The sequence below is a fragment of the Vanessa atalanta genome, chromosome 2 (assembly GCF_905147765.1).
Source record: "Vanessa atalanta chromosome 2, ilVanAtal1.2, whole genome shotgun sequence".
Classification (NCBI taxonomy): domain Eukaryota; kingdom Metazoa; phylum Arthropoda; class Insecta; order Lepidoptera; family Nymphalidae; genus Vanessa; species Vanessa atalanta.
In genome coordinates this window covers 8,129,192-8,151,446 of record NC_061872.1, presented here as the reverse complement: position 1 = coordinate 8,151,446, position 22,255 = coordinate 8,129,192, and the positions used below count along the sequence as shown (strand labels likewise).

The 22,255-nt window shown below is 32.7% G+C and overlaps 4 protein-coding genes across 4 annotated transcripts; 3 read left to right on the top strand and 1 right to left on the bottom strand.

Moving 5' to 3' along the window:
• The first annotated feature begins 124 nt into the window (after positions 1-124).
• Positions 125-1,132, top strand: LOC125072695 (protein Mpv17). Its single transcript, XM_047683369.1, has 2 exons — positions 125-551; positions 630-1,132. Exons 1-2 carry the CDS (start codon positions 354-356, stop codon positions 984-986), a joined length of 555 nt encoding a protein of 184 aa, XP_047539325.1. The 5' UTR covers positions 125-353; the 3' UTR covers positions 987-1,132.
• Positions 1,133-4,112: 2,980 nt separating this feature from the next.
• On the top strand, positions 4,113-7,260 carry LOC125070501 (S-formylglutathione hydrolase). Its single transcript, XM_047680399.1, has 5 exons — positions 4,113-4,268; positions 5,048-5,271; positions 5,634-5,879; positions 6,284-6,503; positions 6,865-7,260. Exons 2-5 carry the CDS (start codon positions 5,057-5,059, stop codon positions 7,045-7,047), a joined length of 864 nt encoding a protein of 287 aa, XP_047536355.1. The 5' UTR covers positions 4,113-4,268; positions 5,048-5,056; the 3' UTR covers positions 7,048-7,260.
• A 96-nt stretch (positions 7,261-7,356) lies between these two features.
• Positions 7,357-10,677, bottom strand: LOC125071552 (presenilins-associated rhomboid-like protein, mitochondrial). Its single transcript, XM_047681876.1, has 9 exons — positions 10,539-10,677; positions 10,163-10,355; positions 9,951-10,079; positions 9,391-9,553; positions 9,080-9,175; positions 8,707-8,831; positions 8,277-8,378; positions 8,047-8,144; positions 7,357-7,527 (listed from the first exon to the last, which is right to left on the bottom strand). The coding sequence occupies exons 1-9, from the start codon at positions 10,583-10,585 to the stop codon at positions 7,437-7,439; spliced, it is 1,044 nt and encodes a 347-aa protein (XP_047537832.1). The 5' UTR covers positions 10,586-10,677; the 3' UTR covers positions 7,357-7,436.
• A 3,290-nt stretch (positions 10,678-13,967) lies between these two features.
• LOC125071459 (sodium-dependent phosphate transporter 1) lies at positions 13,968-22,055 on the top strand. The gene is made up of 10 exons (XM_047681719.1): positions 13,968-14,032; positions 14,572-15,168; positions 15,255-15,500; positions 16,183-16,365; positions 16,497-16,652; positions 16,796-17,286; positions 17,585-17,805; positions 18,322-18,507; positions 20,137-20,283; positions 21,593-22,055. Exons 2-10 carry the CDS (start codon positions 14,976-14,978, stop codon positions 21,681-21,683), a joined length of 1,914 nt encoding a protein of 637 aa, XP_047537675.1. The 5' UTR covers positions 13,968-14,032; positions 14,572-14,975; the 3' UTR covers positions 21,684-22,055.
• Positions 22,056-22,255: the final 200 nt, after the last annotated feature.

Here is a 22,255-nt window from a genome sequence, read left to right as displayed (position 1 = left end):
CTTGTTTTTAAATTAATTAATTTTAAATGTCTGTTATAACATTACCAATTGTATGTTGTCTGTAGTTATTTAATGCCTTCTCTGCCTTGACAGACAAGAATGTTTGACTTTGACACTTGACAGTAGATAGTAGCATGTTTATTATATAAACAAAGTCACACCGAAAACTGTATTGAACATTGAAAGCTTGCAAATAGACGTTATACAATAAAGACATATAATATTAACATAAGTATTCTTTATAATAAATAACTTTAGTTTTTTGTGTATTGTCTGATTCATATAAAATAATTTTGCCTTTTACCAAACCGTTTCAATGGACATTTGCAATTGAAAATAGCATTAATTTTACCATGTCGAAAGCTCGTGGAATATTTCAATTATATCAAAAACTTCTTAGAAATCGGCCTTATTTAGTGCAAGCTATCCAAGCAGGAACATTGATGGGTGCTGGTGATGTTATTTCACAAACTTGCATAGAAAATAAAAGTTTTGAAAATTTCGACTTTAAGAGGACGATAAAATTTTCAAGTATAGGTTTTTTTGTTGGAGTAAGTTGTAAAATAAAATAATGAATACGTAAGTAAAACTTCTATTGAATTTTGTTCTGAACAAGTTATATATTGCAGGGCCCAGCTTTACGAGCTTGGTATGGATTATTAAACAAACATGTTGGAGTTGGTGGTAAAACGGTGGCAATCAAGAAAGTATTCGTAGATCAAGCTATATTTGCACCAGGTTTTTTATTTTTTATATTAATTGCTGTGGGTACCATGCAAGGGAAATCTTGGGAATCTATTAAAACTGATATAGATGCCAATTATTTGGATGTTCTCAAAACAAATTATTATATTTGGCCATGGGTGCAATTAGCTAATTTTTATTATATTCCATTACAATATCAAGTATTAATTGTACAGTCAGTTGCACTTTTTTGGAATACTTATTTATCATGGAAAACGAACCATAAAAGGTTATTAGAATAAGGTTGCTTTAATGTAGAGTATTGAATTTTTTTATTATGTGAATAAATAGATTTGTAGTAACATAAAGGATTTCTAGACACCCCACAGAAGCTTTGGCAAATACAAAAATTGTTCTTAATTGAAGATAATAAATTAATATATTCATTTTGGATTTTTATTTTATATAAATACATATATTCTATGAATAAAAAATGGATCAAGTGCCTAAAAAATAGCATTGTAACTTAACTTTCATATTCCATTCTTTTTTTTAAATAACACAAGATACTGAAAAAAGGAAAACAACTTTATATCCTATAAATTTTTTTTGTTATTGTACTTATAGTTATTTGTTCCAATAATACTGCCTCAATGGTCTAAAGATACAGGTGTAATGTGATGGCAGATTTATTTATTTACCAGCACCCAGCTGGTAAATGTTTTTGCACTTTGTACTTACATTTGTGCACCATAGTATGACCTGCATAGTTTGCTAGTCTCCTTTGAAAATGGCAGTAGTGCCAAAATCGATCAGGGTGCATCTGATTTTTATCATGATGTTGTGTACCACATCATGATAAAAATCAGAGTAGCTGAGTGTAATTCTGTTATATGTTATATTATATCACTTAAAACTAAAAAATTTGTTGACGATTTAGATGGACCGGAAAGGTGAATAAATTTGTACAAGATATTGGCACATCGTAAAATTTCACTTTCTAATTAGGATATAAGAAGTAGAGGAAGTAAGTAGGAAAAAGGGAGAAAAAAGGTTTCTGTTGTAGGTATGTGGCTGATCAAGATCACAGAACACAATAACTCCCAGTGAAGTAACAATATTATACATAATCATTTGTTTATTTATAGGTCGTTGAAAAGTATCTTGTTAAGCATTATTTTTTTTATTGGACAACATCACATACATTACTCTGATCCCAATGTAAGTAGCTAAAGCACTTGTGTTATGGAAATTCAGAAGTAACAACGGTACCACAAACACCCAGACCCAAGACAACATAGAAAATTAATGAACTTTTTCTACATCGACTCGGCCGGGAATCGAACCCGGGACCCCATAGTAGCATACCCATGAAAACCGGTGTATTCACTACTCAACCACGGAGGTCATCATTTATAGTTCTTTGAAAAAAAATTAACTTGCTAAACAAAAATACTGAGTACATATTGTTGTTTAGCGGTAGAATATCTGATGAATGGGTGGTACCTACCCAGACGGGCATGCACAAAGCCCTACCACCAAAGATTCTGGTGTCTCGCTAATGCTGTCTCAGGGAATTTCTGTCAACCTTTATTTCCATTTCTGAACGACGGTGAGTCATTGGCCGATACTGCAAAAGAGAAAGCAGATCTTTTATGCTCTCTCTTCGCGAGAAAAGTCACTCCTTTCATCTCGAGTTGGTATGGGTTATAACGCGTCTTTTCCAGCAATTTTATGTATTAGGCGTCGTCGCGAACTCCCGGAAGACTGCTTTGGTGCACCCGATCAGGAACGTTATTTTTAACTTAACCTTTTAAAAAATTTAAAACTCATATAAAAAATGATAAGTAAGGCATTACTACAAGATAACATTCAAGATAAAAAAAGCGTGCACGTAGTATTTATTGATCTCGGCAGGATATATAAAAAAATATTTTTCGTTTACTGTCATACTCTGTAATTAAAATGGTTGAAAAGAGTAACTACTGAGTTTCTTACCGGTTCATCTCAGTAGAATCTACTTTCCGGAGTTAGCTTTAAACTTAATTCAACAAATATAACATGTCGATTCACAAAAGTGCTTTTATGAGCCTACTTGAATAAAGAATATTTTGATTTTGGAGAGGCAACCGCTCAAACCCTTGCAATATAAAGGCCTACCATTACCTCTTTGTTCTCCAAAGTAAAGGTGCCCATTAAAAATGTCAATTGAGCCGAGATGGCCCAGTGGTTAGAACGCTTGCATCTTAACCGATGATTTCGGGTTCAAACTCAGGCAGCCACCACTGAATTTTCATGTGCTCAATTTGTGTTTATAATTCATCTCGTGCTCGGCGGTGAAGAAAAACATCGTGAGGAAACCTGCATGTGTCTAATTTCAACGAAATTCTGCCACATGTGTATTCCGCCAACCCGCATCGGAGCAGCGTGGTGGAATATGCTCCAAATCTTCTCCTCAAAGGGAGAGGAGGCCTTTAGCCCAGCAGTGGGAAAATTTACAGGCTGCTAATGCAAAAAAAATGCCAATTCCTGTGGTACCTAGACGAGCACCAGCAGATTAGCGACCGCCAGTCGGGGTCGCCCAGCCGGTGACCTTCATTAGTTTACCTGATACATAGATGGGCGGATGCAGTTGAGTCCAAGGGGGAAGCATTAGCAGCCAGTTCGGATATAGCGAAGGCGAAGCGAATTGTCCACGATCAAGCCCTTTCCGACCTGCTTGATCCTTTGACTCTGTGTAGATCTTCTACTTCATTTGTCACAGGAACTGTTCGATTAATACCGATACGCGATTTTTGAAGCAGAAAATACCTCTGTGGAACCAGCTTTCGCCAGCGGTTTGTCTGAAATGATACGTCTTGGGAACCTTAAAAAAAAGAGCGTACACAATTTTTAAAGGCCAGCAATGCACCTACAAGCCCACCGGTGTTGCGATGTCCATGGGCGGTGGTAGTCACTTTCCGTCAGGTGAGCCTCCAGCTCGTTTGCCTAATATATCATAAAAAAAATTACGTAACTATATTACGTTACCAACGTTTATTGAGGCCCTGATTTATCATTGAATATTGTTATTTCTTTGAAACGCGTCTTTGGACCTCGACGGTCAGATGTAAATATGTAAATTTTACACTTCTACAAGAGGGTATACATTAATGTTTTTTTCAAAATTCCAAGAAAGAGTTCTAAATGTATTAATACTTATACTCTTTACTGGCGCAAACTTAATTAAGTTTATTAAAATATAATATCTTTACCTGGCTGCTAAATAACTTATCTTGAGAAAGTAATACTATCGAAAAATAACTGGTTATCGATACTACAAAAGTATCGATAGTATCAATAGTATTGCTCATGGGCGGCTATCGATACTATCGATAGTCTATCGATAGTGGATTATCGATACAACACTAGTTTTGTGGACTATCTGTCGTCTCTCAGTTCGAATTGAAAACGTCAAACACCTCGCCGGTCACACTGATTAAGAAAAATATCTTTTATGTCTAGGAGCTTAGTGAAACTTAAACGTTAATTTTGTGTTTGCAGAAAAAATAAACATTAATAAATTTACAAGAAGTGTTGTAAAGGTAATTGAATCATTATTAAAAAAAAACAGGTTTTTATGTCATGCGTAATCTTATTATAATATAACTACATCACTTAAATTATTATTAACATAATTATATTGGATTATTTTAAGCCGTTATCTCATATTCTACTGATAACCAAAAAAGTTCATGCAGCCATTAAAAAAAATGTATTAAAGGAATAAAAATAATATATAAGTACCTTTCACGGTTTTTTTATAAATATGTAATACGAATGACTCGACTAAAATAAAACGCTTTAACGTTTTATTTTACTTTAATTTTGAATTTAGTCAATTAACATTACTGTATAAATGAAAGATTGATCTATAAAGTCATATCTTTTCTGATTAATATTTTCATGTTAAAATGTTATATTTATTATTACAAGCTTTTATTTAAAATAAATTGGTTATATTTCCACCCAACCAATTGAGCTGAAATTTTGCAAATTTGTTGCTTTTCATACATTGATTCAGATTGTTCTTTGGAAAAGGTTTTTTAATTAACTAGTTTATTCATGTCATATTTAAATCTCGTTTATAGCTATTCAATTAAATATTATAATCTATTCAGGTAAAATATATTTCTTTTTTATTCTTAAATTAAAACTATTTTTAAATAGAAGTTTTAAGTAAATTAAAGTACAGGCAGTGCATTTAAATAACAGAATCTTTTATGTATAACTATAATACAAAAAGTACTATACTTGAACACAACTGTTATGAATAATGTGTTTCATAGTTACAAGGCATTAACACAAACTTAAAATATTTCAGTATCTAAAAATGGAAGGGCTAGAATTAGTTTCATCAAACAAGATATTTGGAGGGTTTCAAAAGGTATACTCCCATCAATCAACCGAATTGCAATGCAAAATGAACTTTTCAATCTATATGCCACCTCAAGCTGAAGGCGGTGATGTTAAGTTGCCGGTTATCTATTATCTGTCTGGACTTACTTGCAATGAACAAAATTTTATTACAAAGTCAGGTTTCCAAAGGTATGATAATAAATATAAATTTTTAATTGTATATACTCTTACTTAATGCAAGAAAGGTATATTTGAATTCATAATGTAAATTTTTATCAATGTTTAAACTTATCACATTGACATGACCTATATGATATGTTAATTTAAACATTTTACCATTACTACAATTTGTTACCATGCAAATTTTAAAAGAACAATTTTGCCTCTTTATTTACTTAAACTTTATTAAATATACATATTTATATTGCTTTATGTTATAAACTCAATGAAGTATTATATATTATATATTTTTGTAGGTGATTTCATGTCTTTTTTCTACTATAGGCTGCATGGCTTTAAATAAATAAACAAAATTATTTATATATTAACAGGTATGCGGCTGAAAATGGCATTATTGTTGTCGGACCTGATACATCTCCGAGAGGCGTTAAAGTTCCTGGTGATGATGAATCCTGGGATTTTGGTGTATCAGCTGGTTTTTACCTGGATGCTGCAAAAGATCCATGGTCCAAAAATTACAGAATGGGCAGCTACTTGACTAAGGAATTGTATGACCTTGTCCTTCAGGCATTTAGTAACAATGTTGATCCTACTAGAATTGGGATAATGGGACACAGGTAACAATTACTATTTAAAATTACTTAAATTATTGGAATTTAAAAGATAAAAAATTAATTCATCCAATTACTATACAAAAATAATACATATTTATTTATTTAAATTAATGTTATATTCAAATTAAATACACGAATAAATGGGGACACGTCGTTTTTGTAATGAATAACTGAAAAATTAACAAAGCATCATATTTTGTAGAAGGATTTAGTATATAATATAATCATTGTCTCATATAAATATATTCACTAGCTTTCACATGATTTATGCACAGAGGAATAAAACATTGTGTATATGTAGCTGAACTTTGCTGTTTCACCCCTTTAATTTTAGGCTTATGAAATTTCAATTGTGAATTTCATGCTGTTATTTACAATGAATACATAGCTATTTTCTCAATTTTCAGTATGGGAGGACATGGAGCTTTGGTGTCTGTATTAAGAAACCCTGGTCTATATAAATCAGTCAGTGCATTTGCACCAATATGTAACCCTACTAAATGTCCATGGGGTGAAAAGGCTTTTACTGGTTATTTAGGGGAAGATAAAAGCCAATGGGTAGAATGGGATGCAACTGAACTTGTTAAGAAATATGATGGACCTCCGCTAACTTTGCTCATTGATCAGGTAAAGCAGATTAAGTATATTTGTAATCAAGTATCATATAAAGCCAATTTCACCTGCAGTAAAAGAATCACTGGTTTCTCCTAAATACACAGTATTTTATGCACATCTAGTATAAAATTATAGTAATTATAATTATAATGTATTTCAAATTTAGAGGAAACATTTTTATTTTTTATTGCATGTCTTATAAATAGTTTTATGACTGACTAAATTATTCTCTTTTGGATCAGATTTTTTATACTACATTATTATTTATTACTAAATTGAATGCTAATGAGTGATTCATATACACGTAATTTGAAGTTTTACATGTCTAGATTTTTGATCTGAGATTGTTCCTATATATGTTTTATGATTTCAGGGTGCTGGTGACAAATTTTACATTGAGAAACAATTGCTACCTGAAAACTTAGTGGAGGCTTGTCGGTCTGTTGGTGTACCAATCATTTTGAACCTACGTGAAGGCTATGACCATTCTTACTATTACATCTCTACATACATTGGAGAGCATTTTGATTTTCATGCTAAAATACTTAAAGCTTAGATTGAACCATATTTATATCACTAGCCTAACAAATCAATTGCATGGTTTGTTAAAAAAAAAATACTTCATAGCCATATAGTAGTTTGTTAAGGCTACAAGCCTATTTTAATAACAGATTTACATAATATTTATTTCCATTGTGTATATACATAACTTTTTTTCTATTAAAGGTGCATTTATAAAATATTTTTATGAATAAATGTTTTTTATTATCTTAATAGTTTTATTTAAAATAAACTACAATTTTTAAAAAGCTTATAATATTATTTTAGTCTCTATCAAAAGAGTTACCAAAATTACATTTATATAATATATGTAATTTAAATAAATATAACTTTCTCTATAACAATTTTCAACATTTTCTAAGATTGCTTCGATTCAATGTAATGTTATCTAGAATCCTTTCTGATGCTGTGGTAATACTGTAGGAACTTGTCTCTATTGCCCCAAACATGGGAATTACCCCAATAACACCAAACCCTGTAAAGAAAATAATATAAAGGAGTCATTATAAATAAATATTGCAAGTGTTTAATTACCTATTCAAATGCATTTACATAATGATCCAAATATTATTATAAGATAAAATTATTTAGGTATTTTAAATAAAATAACTACAGACAGCACAAGAAATATTACTTCTGATTACACCAATTTTGTATTATGAATGGATATTCAAAAACCATTAAAAAAGTGTTAGAAATTTGAATGTTTATATGCTGATAGACATTATAAATCACATCTTGAAATCAATTTAGTGACTATTTCATTCAAGATATGATAAAAAGGTATTCAAAATTGTAAACCAAATTATGTACTTGTATTACGATTCTTCATTTATTTTAAGTACTTCTTACAAAAATAAGTGTTAGATTTTTTACATCAAAAATTAAGTGTAACATTTTGTGCACACTTCACATCAAATAAAGACTGGCTTTCAATTTTATAGTTTAATGAAATATTTGGGCTAAATATAATTTTGTATACATATCAACTTACATTCCAAATAGTGCACCACCAAGATGAGCTGCATGGTCAAAGAATTTCCACCCAAGTATAACTCCAGCGAGATCGACACTCATTATAACTTTTATAGCCTAAAAATTATATTGGGTTATTAAAGCTATAAATGTAAATTATTATTCATTTATGTATGTATTTTTAAAAGGTTATGATCCTCTTTTTAATTCACATATTTATATTAATTAGTAATACAGCAAGTAACTTACGGTACCAGCAGCAAATGTATACATAGGCAGGAATATTATACTCAGTCTAGTATCAGGGTATTGCATACAGACATATGATAACACCGCCATAATTGCTCCAGACTGCAAGAAAAGATTTTTACATCATAATTCATAATCTACATATATTTAACTCATTATCTTAAATATACTGAAAGATCAAGACATTTATGGGTATTGAAAAAGCCACCTATTATATAAAAATTGATGCTTGTCTTTGTTGGTATTCTATGCGATCACACATTAGTAATTCATTTTATTGAAACTCAGATTGATCAGATGTTGTTAAAACAGTGAAGGTTTCTGGTTTAGTACTGTTAACATATTTGTGTACTCGTAAGACTTCTGGTATAAACAGGAATTCTATTGTATGTTGGGCATTTACTAGTACAAAACAAATGTAAATACTTACCGCACCCAGACTAAGACCCGGCTGATTGAGCATTACTTTATACAGGAAGCTGGCAAAACTACTTACAACACCTGCACTCATATACATAGCAACAAATTGTTCCTTGCCCAATGATGCGACGGCCGCTAGAAATAAGAAAAATACATTTATTAAAGCTCTCTGAAAATAAATTTCTATCATTTTATGTATAATTACCATGACTTAATAAAATATATACTATGTTTTAAAATTTAACAGTCCTTAAAAATCCATGTAATAAGGATATGCTGTGGTGCTTCAATGTGGATATATAGTTTGTTATAAACTCTTAAGTAATTATAATTTTTAAATACTCTGTACATATTTTGTGAAAATTTAAATCATTATTATTTACCTGGCATGAAACTATACAGCACATACATATTTGCAGCCAAATGTAATGTGGAATAATGGCTAAATGTACTGAATACCATTGGTAGACATTGTGCTTCTGTAAAAATATAAATATTTTAATAGCAAAGTATAAAAATTATATTTAGTATAGTTAGCATTGAATATTACGTCATCCTGACTAATGTCAGTCGATCTCAAGTGAAACTACAAGTACACAAGACATATGATAGTGCACTTTTTATTAATTTGCTGGCTCGGGTATCCGCTAGGCAAATGAGGCAGTTAATTACTTATGATGATGTTATTACTCACTGCCTGATGGATTGGAACAGAAATATTTAATCATATGTGGCTGTAAAGCTCGGACTCGCCAAGCTCCAAAAACCATTACATTGAGTGCTAGAATGGGATAAAAAACTTTTTCACTCTCCCTTAGTGAGTTCCACCATTTTTTTAATGGCCCGGGTTCTGATATCTGTAAGTAATGTTAAAATATATATATATCAATAATATACAATTAGCATAAAGTTTATTTGTAATTGTAGTCACAAATTGTATAGCTATTCTTGGAAGGTTATATGAAGTTTTTTAACCTGTGATATTTTATTTTCTAATGATATAATATTATATAGACCAAGTCTTGTGTATATTTAGGCATATTATTATTAGCATCATCCTCAATGATCTCCAATCATATTTTAAAGATCATGTTGTAAAGAAAAAAACACAGAATTACATTTTATTGTTAATAAGTTTTTTTTTTTGTCTGAAATTGTTTAAAACATTTAAAATTAAATCGATTGCTCATCTCTTTAATCACCTATTAAAAATATCTTTAATTTCTCTTGGTTAAATTATTAAAAAATGCTTACTGTCTGAGAAGTAATTCTCTTTTGATGGGAATTTAACCAAGCTCCTGGCCTTCTGAGAAATGAGGATGCATGGGAGCGTAGGTTTTCATATTCCCAAATTACACAACCAGCAAGACTCAGTGTTGTGACCTATGAGCAAAATAAAAAGATTATTAATTTTATGAACTATTTAGAGATATAATTAGTATTATAACATTCATGTGTTAGCATACCCCAACAGTAAAAAAGAAAGGTTTGAATAGACTCTTAGCATACAAGGGACTCGAGTCTAATTGTATAACGTCTAGAGGATTAGGTTCTGATATTGGTCGACGAGCTCCCCGCCGTGAGTTGTGAAATGAGTTGCGTAGTTGTAAACGAACATTGCCCAAATTATGTGAACCCTGAAGAAATAGCGGCGACTTACTGAAAAATAATAGGAAAATTACACTCAGCTTAAAACTTAACGATATTATCAAAGTTTAATATTTAAATTAGCACAAAAATGAAAACAAACTGAAATATAAATAAACGCAAATGATTTTTATTATAAAAAATTCACATATCTACAAGGCCCTAAAAAAATTAATTGTATGGAAATTAACTTACCAGCAAAGTGTAAATTCCGCAGCAGATTTTACATTTCTGAAAAACATATTAATTTAAAATTTTCCCTTGTGTTATTATCTTGCATTGGTGTTCATTCTTTTAATTTTGGTTACCTATTTACATTAATATTGACTTTTTTTTTACACAATGTTACCAGAGCACAAATATAATAAAATCAATTAATCGATTCGTTATTCATTAAAGATAACTCGAATGATTTTTTTTAATAAAGAACTATATTATACATATATTAGCTGGTGCTCGCGACTCCGTTCGCGTGACTTTAAGCCTCAAAAGTAGAGGTATTATATGGTTGACACATTTTTGTATCTTTGCGTCTGTCGTGGCATTCTAGTTCCCAAATGGATGGATGAATGGATTATGTTTTTTTTTGATAGATGACTTATTTGAGTGCTTTTTCTTCGATAAAAATCATACCACAAACGAACGAAGGTTTTAAATTTATAATTGAATCTTGTAATATAAAAAAATATGATGTATTTGTGTAACTGCGCTATGTGCATATATTACACGATATTACACGTAGTGCTGTCAGGGATGAAAGCATAGATTTTTTTGCAGTTGCGAACACGTGACAAAACCCCATAAAACTAGCCGTTTGCACTGGAAACTGGACTCGCTTAAAAGTAAACGCAAAGTTTTTTGTAATGAGAAAGAACCGGGGTATAAACATAAAATTATATGCGCTGTTCACATTTACATTTATTTTCAAATGCATGACGTAACACCACTGGTACTGGATATTTTAATAAAACAGGCGCTATATATACTGTCTATCTGTCTGCCTGTAATCTTGGGATTACTACAGTATATATTGCGTCTGTTTTATAGCGTCTGTTTTTAATCAGTGAAAACCGCATCCAAATCGGTTAAGCCGATTCCGAGATTAGCAGTAACAAACAAATATTTAAATATTTTTGTGAACTATTGCGTTTAATATTAAATAATTATATATCAATAAATAATATTGCAATAAATGTTGATTAATTACAAAAAAATTTACTCTTAAAAATAATTCAATATCCATAAAATAAAAATCAAATCAATCATCAAATCAAATATTTGGTATAAGAGTTTCCGAGCTACAATCACACAAGTTGGAAAGAGTTAATGCTTTAGCTAAATTAGGTAATCTTCTATACCGCCTGTAACAAGTGCTGGCAAATATCGATGCTGAGTGGCTGGACTCATTCGGCTCTCATTTCACAGGATTCAATCAAGTAAACACTTAGTACAAAATATTTAACACTTAGTACGGAATATTCAAGAAAACCCGGTCTTGTTAAGGTGACCATCATTATAAACTGTTAAGCTGAATTACATTTGCTACTTGTTGAGTTTTCATAGTTTAACTTTGTAGAATGACCTTAGCTTAAGAAATGATAATGTATGTGTTTACACTACAACATTTATGGAATTGTGTGTGTAAGGGGGGGGGGGGACGAATTATCGAAAAACCCTTTTCCCAGTGCAGATCACCTCTTTTGTTCAATGCTTTCATTAAACTCATAATGTACCTTATTCTCGAAGATTGGAATAATGGTGTTGCAAATAGTACAAATACAACAGTTTAGATGCATCACTTCGAGAGGTTTTTATGAAAAATGAATGGCACGAATTGGCCGCCCTCTACGGTATATTTAAGCCACAATCTGGCTAAATCGAGAGATGGCATCGAACATTAAGCGCGTGAAGCAATTCTACAATTGACAGGCGGGTTACCCACTATGCTACTGAGTTAATGCACGGCCTTGCGTACTGATAGTTGCAGTCCTGCAATAATGACAAACCAATGTTTGTTCATGTGATGGACCAACGACGACGAAATCAAGTGTGCTATGTGTTTTCCGCTTTACGATTGTACCAGGCGTTATTTGATGTAGTAGTATGTAGCAGATAAGGTTAAAGTCAACAACGACTTTAACCTTATCTGCTCGTGTTGCATTCTGCTGATTAACAAACGAGGATCTGACGGTCAAAATTGGCGGTATGATAACCACACAAATGCTGGAATCCGATAATGCAAAACCTTAAAGCGGGTAGCAGCGCACTGAACGATTTCTAGCTACTACGGTCACTAACTCGACTACCAAGCGTGGTAAGTAACGCAAATACAATCTATGAGCGATTGCACAAATTCACGGCTCTCAATTCCTGGTAATCGTATTATTTGTGGTTACGATACTGGCCATCGTAACTGAACGATGGAGGGTGCTAAGAATCCTAAGGTTGGGTACCACAAACGGTGACTGTTTCTGATCAACTGAATTTTACAGAAAAAGCTCCCAATGGAAGTAGAACTGGCGATTTCCCGATAACGTGACGATGAATGTGATCAACTTAATTTTATCCAATAAGCGCCAAATATCGCGTCCCTCTACGTTAATAATAATAATCGGCGTGCATTATAAGATATTATAGTGTGCTTGAAACCACTAACGCAAGAGTAAACTGTAGTAGTATTTTTTACTCTACAAAATTGTTTAAATTTCTGTAAAATATATTTATTAAGAATATATACTATATGAGATGTAAATAGATCTGTAAAATTTAAATTAATTTACGCCGATGTCCGTTATTTTTATAAATAATTAAATTAATAAAAAAAAATATCGGACATTTGTCTTTATTGTATCTCTTGCTTACAACAGAAATGATTTCTTTCACCGCCTTCAAAAATGACAAATTAAATATTTGATTTTGATTAGGTGTTTGATTTTGTGTTGATTTGAACCCGCGAGCCTCAGTTAAGTTCCGTACATTTTATCGCTTTGGACACGGCATTTTATTTTATGGGACGCTCTAATGGAATTTGAGAACTATTGTATGTAAAAATCGCAGAAATATTAGTGTTTAGCGATGCGTACAGTTAACGGAGTTATATTAATTATTGATTTTTAAGTGCTGAGGGTGAAATAGTATTGTGAATATATTAAATAATAATTTCAAATGTTAAAGAATGGTAACCAACACGATTCTTAATTTGTACTTCATCTGCTATCGAGTGAAACATAATCATCATTAGGTTAAACCTAACTTGAAATAAATATTGAACACTAACTATATAATTCATTTTTAATAATTAAACATAGCAAATAACTTGTAAACCATTGTAAAATGAATAAAGGAGTACCGAGTACAAAACCATCTCAAGGTCGTAGAATTGATTACATACTTTCGAATAAAACAGAATTTGTGATGAGTCGTAAAGTTGTTATAGCGTCTAGCTTTAAAAAGCCTGTTTCCAGGGGGTCTTCTGCCAATACCCATGCCTATATAGTTCCATAATAATAAAGACGGCAAAGGGGGGTTGCAGAAGTGGGGTGTCGGTTTGCGCATGCTCCATTCAGACTATGAGATGGGGCGACCCTCGGTAACTTCTGTGTACAGCTGAGTGATTCAAGGCGACTAACCATACTTTTGTAAAGCGGTTTTTAACGTCTCAGGACCATAAAACCCTACATTTTCAAAAAGTAAGTAGTTCTCACTAATAGAGATATAGTAGTTCATTATTTTTGAATAAACATATCTTCGTACATGCCACGAAAATGGTTATTTTTGTTTATTTTAAAAATACACACAACGACGCGATATAATTAGTTAGCTCAAGTCATACACGACAAAAAATTCAGATCATTAAAATTATTACTGTTATCATCGAACTCTTTCATTATTTTTATAATTCAATAATGAATGAAGGAATCTTTTGTGTTTTTAAGCGCGAAAGTATCTCAGTAGGTACATGGCGTCGTCAAATCAATAATATTCAACCATGTGGTTTTACGGAATAATTTAAGTTTTACACATAATTTTTAAGATAATATGATATTTATAATTTACATCATATTATAATATATTATCTATACTTGAATTAGTTTCGCGTGAGTTAAATCTACCTAAATGAACTGGCGTAACAGTAAAATGATGTTCCGATAAAAAACATGTGCTATTTTTTGATAAGTTATTTTTTCATTGTCATTTATTAAATACATTTTAAATATTTTATTTCCAGAAATGAAGCCAAATTTACTAATGCCACACCACATTCAGGATCTGCTTTTTAAGCATCTTACGTTGTGACGCACAATTTTGTAATTCCAAACACATTGTTACTCATATTTTAAATAACTTTTATTATTAATAATAATAATTTAAAGAAAACTTTTTTAAGTCTATAATTATAAAATTTTGTATGTTACGAACATATTTTTATATGGGAAGATGGTCATTTTAATTCGATAAGGAAAAATTTGTTACTTAAAAAATAATTGAAAGTTTTTAAAGCAAAGCTTATTTGTTAACTTTATTTAGCGACAAAAAAAAACTTAGGTGCTAGAAAATACTATTAATAACTCATAATCGTTCATAAAATAGAAAATGTCGGAAATTATTATGTAATAATAGTAGTACGCAGAAATGGAACCATATTCGAGTGATCTACTCTGGTTGGTGGTATGTGGTTTTATAGTGGCATTTATTTTGGCATTTGGTATCGGCGCAAATGATGTAGCGAATTCTTTCGGCACGAGCGTCGGCTCTAAGGTCCTCACACTAACACAAGCATGCATACTAGCAACTATTTTCGAGATTGCTGGAGCTGTTCTGATTGGTAAGTCATCACATTTCGTTTGGTTTCATTGGTACAATTATAATTACAGAGTTACAAATTTTAAAAATATATGTTTTCTGTTTTAGGTTACAAGGTATCAGACACAATGCGTAAGGGTATATTGGATGTGTCGTTGTACGCGGACGGAGGCGAAAGGTTGCTCGCAGCCGGTTGTCTTGCAGCACTGATAGCTGGAGCCTCGTGGTTGATATTAGCTACGGCACTGCGTCTGCCGGTATCAGGGACACATTCAGTTGTTGGAGCTACTGTTGGTTTCACACTTACAGCAAAAGGACCAGTTGGTGTCCGTTGGTCTACCCTTGGGGCTATTGGTGAGTTTATATCGTTTTTTTAATGAAATATAGGGCATGTGATCCATTCCATGGTAATTTATTACTACCACCCTTAGACATTAGTGCTGATATTTCTTAATATTAAACATTCCTCTCAACGCCGATGCGTCACGGAGGTGACGTTAATATTCTAATTTAAAATAACCCCTGCATCAGTTTAAGATAACTTTTTATCACATAAAACGTCAGAATTTAGTTACAAAATTATTTATTGTTAGACTATAATTGTTATTATTATTTTTATTATAAGGTAGGCGGTATGTATATAGCTGATGGTAACTGGTCACCGTCGTAGACTGGCGTTGTAACAAATATTAAGCATCGTAATGTGCGATCCTCCTTGGGAATGAAGATGTTATGTGCCTTGGTCGTAGTTACACTGGCTCAATTATCAAAAATGAAAGAATATACAATCAGTGGGTGGTATATTCAGATGGGCTTGTACAAAGCCCTACTACCTTTTGAAAAAGTAGTAATACTAAGTGTAATTTAATGCGTGTTTTGCGGTTTAATATATGTGCGGGTATCTCTATGCTATGCTATGCTCGTATATCTATTGAATAATCCTTCCCATTTTTATCATTTAAAATTAAGAACGTTGTTTATAATTAACAAAAATAAGCGTAGATAATAATTGCACATTACTTTTAATTTTTTTCAGTGCTATCGTGGTTTATTTCTCCGGCACTTAGCGGTGCAGTATCAGCGTTATTGTTTTGGTTGGTCCGAAGGTTCATTCTGCGTGCTTCGCAGCCGATAATTGCAGGATTGCAGGCATTACCGTTCTTTTATGGTGCTACTATAGCCATTAATGTAATTAGTGTAGTGCACGATGGTCCGAAATGTAAGTAAAATAGACTTCAGACACTTCTACGTCAATCAATAATTTATTTTGTATTAAAGCATATTTATAATCGACTATAATGACTTGTATTATGTTTTGAAAAAAAAAAATGTTTTTCTTACACGTTGCAGTGTTAGCTATGGATAAAATACCCCTTTGGGTTGCATTGGCCGGTTCGCTAGCGCTAGGGGTGATTGGAGCGGTATGCGTGCGAGCCTTTCTCGTCCCCTATTTCCGACGTCAGCTTGTTCCACCTCCTGTTAATTTTACTCTTGGACCATCAAACGGTAAGTTATACGTAAATCTTTTCAACAGTTTTCTTGTTAATCTGTGTATATACGAAAATAATGTAACTATTATGTTGTAAACATAGATAATAAGTAAAATTTATTGAAACGATAGTTTAAAATGCTTATTATTATGTTTTTAGAAACAACACCAACTAATACTCCAACACATGGTAAAAATAATTTAGCGCAACGTCCGACGTCCTTGCTCTCTGAAGATGGTAAACTCTTAGAAGCAATTGCAGAGAGCGCCGAAATGGTTACGTTGAGCGACGCAGATAAATGTTCAGTCGGTGTACGAGAAATGAATGCAAGGAACCGAGCACTTCTAGCTACGATGGATGACTGTAGCATACTATCGCGAAGCTTAAGTCCGCCTAATAAATCAAGATTACAGCTGATTGATGCCGATCCTCAAATAAACACGTTAAAATACATAGATGAGACTCTCAGTTGTTGCAAGAGCTTAGATTCCGCTCAACTCGTTGGAATGGGAGAGAGCTATGATTCAAAAAATGGTTTTCTAGGCGATTCATGTGATACCATCGCACGCGGGGAGCTCGGACGCTTATCAGCTCTGAGAGGTGTACCCGCTATGGTAGAGTTTGATACCCCTCCTCCTAGATCAGACAAGGTAAGAAAATATATGCAATATCATCAAATACAAAGATACCACAAAAAAAAGAAATGTCCATCGATCACTATATAACTCTCAATAATATCGACAATACATTCGCTTATTAACTGCATAGATTGTTGTATATTTAAATCAAAAGAGTACGGTTTTAAAATTTAGTATTATTTTGTGCAGTTCATAACTGTCAGTTAACCTTACATAATATACTATATAACCTTATATACTATATACCTTACTATCATTGTCTTCTAGGACAGACTCCTGATTATAGTCATTTGTTGAATTCTCCGTCCAGGGGCCGGAGATGGGCAGCGCGTGGAGTATCGAGTGCGACGCACGCAACACGCGGCTGGCGGCCATCACGCCCAACTCCAGCGCGGCGCCACTGCTGCGCGCCACCAGCCCCGCACCACCCGCGCCTCCGCCCCCGCCGCCCGACACTCTACGGCTCTTCTCCTTCCTGCAGGTGCTCACTGCCACCTTCGGGGCGTTCGCACACGGTGGCAATGATGTCAGGTGATTGTCTACTTATCACTGCATGACTATAATAGTCATTGCATCCGGTGATCATCAGTAATTGAAGAGGCGTACAAAATCGAAGTTCTATATTGTCATGACCTACGTCATTGTTGTTTGTTTAAATCTTTTGGTGGTAACTCAAAAACCAGAAAATGTATATATATACAACAACAATATGTACATTCCAAAATAGACGTTATCCGAGAGAGCAAACTTTTCGATACATAAAAAGCGTAAATTTTGTTTGATATTATGTATAGGTTGAAATGTTCTCGATATTTTTCGAGAGTACCCAGTTTTTCGGAAATATATTAAGGGACACTTTATGCACGCCCTTTACACTCTATTCATATTCATGTTTAGCGAAAATGTAATTTTATCTATTAAAAGAAATTCACTGGATATGGATGAAAGATATCTTAAGCGTATTTATTATTGATTATAAACGTATTTAATGATGGAAGATATAAATATAAATTATTTACAGCTTATTAAAACAGCGTGTATTTTTAGTAACGCCATAGGTCCACTCGTGGCACTGTGGCTGTTGTATTCGGAGGGCGGAGCACACGCGCGAGCGGAGACTCCACTCGCAATTTTAGTATTCGGCGGTGTAGGCATCGCGCTGGGCTTGTGGCTGTGGGGTCGCCGCGTGATTCGCACAGTGGGGGAAGACCTCACCAGTATTACGCCTGACACGTGAGTCACGTTATTAATTTAAATACTTGTCCCTTAGCTACTGATTGTTACTATTTATTCAAAATGAAACCTCAGAAAAGCTCTCCATAATGTACGATTTACTATTTCCTATGTAATAGCTTAGATTATTATTTGATAGATTTTTAGCATCTATAGATATTCCAATCACTGGAGGAGACAAATTAAAAACTTTGACTTTGAATTCACGCATAATCATTGGAGATTTTGAATTATCGGTATTCATTAAAATTAGATTCGTGAAAAAATTGAATTTAGGAGTAAGGGTATATCTTACCCTAAGTAGTACAACCTCATACAAAATAATGGTGGTCGTGTTTTGTTTGCATGTCTAGTGACCATTGAAATTTTTCGAACTATATATACATAATAATATACATATACATAATAATAATATTATATGTTGTATTAGCTTTATTCTAGTTAGTTCTTGTCCCATCGATAGAACTATTTAAATGATTAAATTATTTATTCATTTTTATAAAATACATATTACATGCTGTATTTAGATAATGGCGCGGTCATAACATAGCACAAAAATATTATTTATAAAGTTATATTAAGCGATAGATACATGAACGTAAGTACTTCAGTTTGCTCGATTGGGTGTTTTCGATCTACGATGTACATGTATCCGCTGCGGAATCCCATATACTTTTGCAAGGTAATTAAAGAGAAAAATGTCTAGGTTCGTTCAGCACTACTTCTCGTCCAATTCGTCGTCGGGGATCAATTCTATTAACAGTTACGATACGTTTGCGATTCATTTCCGATCTAATTAACGAGTATTCCTCACAAAAATAAATCTCAGACTAATACTAAATGAGGGCCAATTCTACTTATTTATATCGGTTAGGGTACGACCTCGATTATATTCCTATCAAACTTCGACGGAACCATAACTGAATCGCTGTATTAGTAAATAGGAAAACGGATGAACGGCAACGATGACGTTTCGAGTTGATTGAGATTAAGTAACAATTTGTATTAAGCGATCTATAAAGCTTAGGAGAAAAAAAAATCAGAGGGTATATTACATATTTATTGCCTCTGCTTAATTGCTTATAATCTTTTGGAGAAAAAAAGTACTGGGAAAACTTAAAAAAAAAATAACGTAACGTTTACTATGAAAAAAGGAAGCAATGTAACTCAAATGTAGCCATTTCAACTGTATCCACGTCTTAAGAGCTGTCTGTAGTGTTTTTTTTACTCTTCCTTTGATTGGAATAGTCTACACTTGTATTATGTATCTACTTAAAGAATTAATTAACTCACGTGGGTTTGAAAATTGCTATCGTTATACATCGATACATGTTTCTGGTTTTTAGGAATATGTCAATCATAAAAAAGTAGACTTTGATTACTGATACGAAGAGTACACCAAAAGGCTATGTTTGAGTGGGGTTCTGCCAGAGAACTTTGTTATATATAATTTATTTATGTATAAAGGTACTTAGTACTTAAATAAGACTAATTATAAGTACTTAAGTGATAACCGAACATACACTAGCTTATCAAAAAGTTACACATTTTTTAAAATAAATAATTTTGATATTTCAGAGGGGAAGTGACTTAATTTTCACAATTTATAAAATTTAACTATGATCTCAGTGGGTTCACCATCGAATTGGGAGCGGCGCTGACCGTTTTGGTGGCAAGCAAGGCGGGGCTACCTATTTCCACCACACACTGTAAGGTGGGCTCCGTCGTGTGCGTCGGGTACTTCTCGGATAAAAAAGTGGATTGGAGTCTTTTCAGGTATTAACGAATGTATCTATCTATAAAAATGTTTTATTAAACAATAACTAACATTGCTCTTAGAATAGAGGGAGAGAGGAATAGAGGAATAGCAAGGAATGAGGGAGAAAAATAAATCGCCAATTATAAATTACCAAAGGCGTCTTTAAGAACAGCAAAAGTTGTTTTGCGAACGGTACAGAAAATGTGATATTAACGTCAAGGATTGACTGCAGATAGTACGCGCGCCATGGTTTTAAAATCATGCTTAGATTTTTATATGTTTGTGTTTTCTAATCGAATTAAATCGGTATGAAATTTTGATTAGAGTCCTCTTTATTATATAACGAGTCAATGTGGTCGGTTATGTTTGTTATTACGGTGTTTAGCGATGAAAATATTTATGCTGAAGTTTTGTGTGTTAGTTACATTTGAATATTAAGCATATAGGTATTAGTTTCTAGAAATGCGCCAGTGTAGGTACTGTGAACCTCGTGATTTTTTACATGAATTAGAAATTTTATTTTTTAATTTTAATTGATGTCCTGATCGACAAAAACAGATGATGCGATCAATGTTGCATCGCAACAGAAAAATAATAATTTGCGATTAAAGAGTTTATTAATGAAATTATATATACAAATTATATTTCCAGCTTTCCTTTGTCTACCTAATATCGGAATAAATATAATCTCAAAAGTTTACATTGCTATCAAACTCTTATGTAGATTTTGTCGTAGCAGGAATATAATAAGTATTACCGCTCAAATACTATTACATAAAGGGAAACCTTCTAGTAGTAATTAAATTAAAATAAATGGGTAACTAGGTATTTTCTTTCGATGTATTTTTTTCTCAGGAAACAGACAGTACAATAGAACAGGAATATTAAACAATAATACAGTAACACATAAACCAATCAAGTTTCCATCAATACCTAACATATAAGAAGTGGGAAGTTATACAGTGTCATATACATAGTCAGTGGAAGACTCACATATCTCCCGTAGCTTTTGCGCAGGACATATTGTGTGTGCAAATACAGGTGCATTTTCATGAAACCAAATCCTGTATGACCGGAAAGAGTTAAATCGCAAGACCGTCGGCTTCACGTGCTTTCCGCTGCACGGGAGCATCACACTTCCACTGAGAATTCTCCGCCCGAAAAACTCAATATATATTTTAACCCAATATATGGCCGATCCGAGGTTCTGTGGCATTATAGGCCAAAACTCAAATGTGTCAGTCAAAATATAAGTATTTAGTTTGTAAACCTATGACTAACAAAAGGATGTCAAATAAAAATAACAAGGAATGTGTATTGTTCCAGAAACATAATATTCGCGTGGCTGGTGACTGTTCCGGCCGTGGCGGGCACGGCGGCGCTCGTCATGTTGGCCCTAGAAGCGTTTGTTGTTTAAGCAAAACATCATTGTTGCGATTGGAATTTATATATTCCATATAAAAAGTAAGGACATTGAGCTGTCAGAGAAACGTTTCATTCATGTTTGTTATTAATTGTTTTTAAATTGAGAAACCCATGCATTATTTAACAGTGACATACTCTCTAGACACGTTACTGACAAAATGAACTACAAATCAATAGTTAGAATAGTTTATCTCAAAGTATAATAAACATTACTTAATTCATTCATATTGATGTACGTAATAATGGTAGACATTCGTCATATCATTGGTATTTCTTTAACTACCAATTAATAATTATTGTCTAATGCTTGAAGATAGATAGTTTTCAGTCCGGTGAATAAATATAATTTGCGAACCAAAATTATAAAAATACTTTGCAAATTAAAATCAATAAATAATAATTTTGTAACCTAGATACCTAGTTTTCTTATGGATCAACAAAGTATTCAACGATTTCAAATGTCAAATGAAAGGTTTTGGTTAGGTCGAAGTGTATTGGAAACACGATGAAATGGAATAATTTTAAATAAAATGGCATAAATATATTTTTAAGAATTGTTACTTT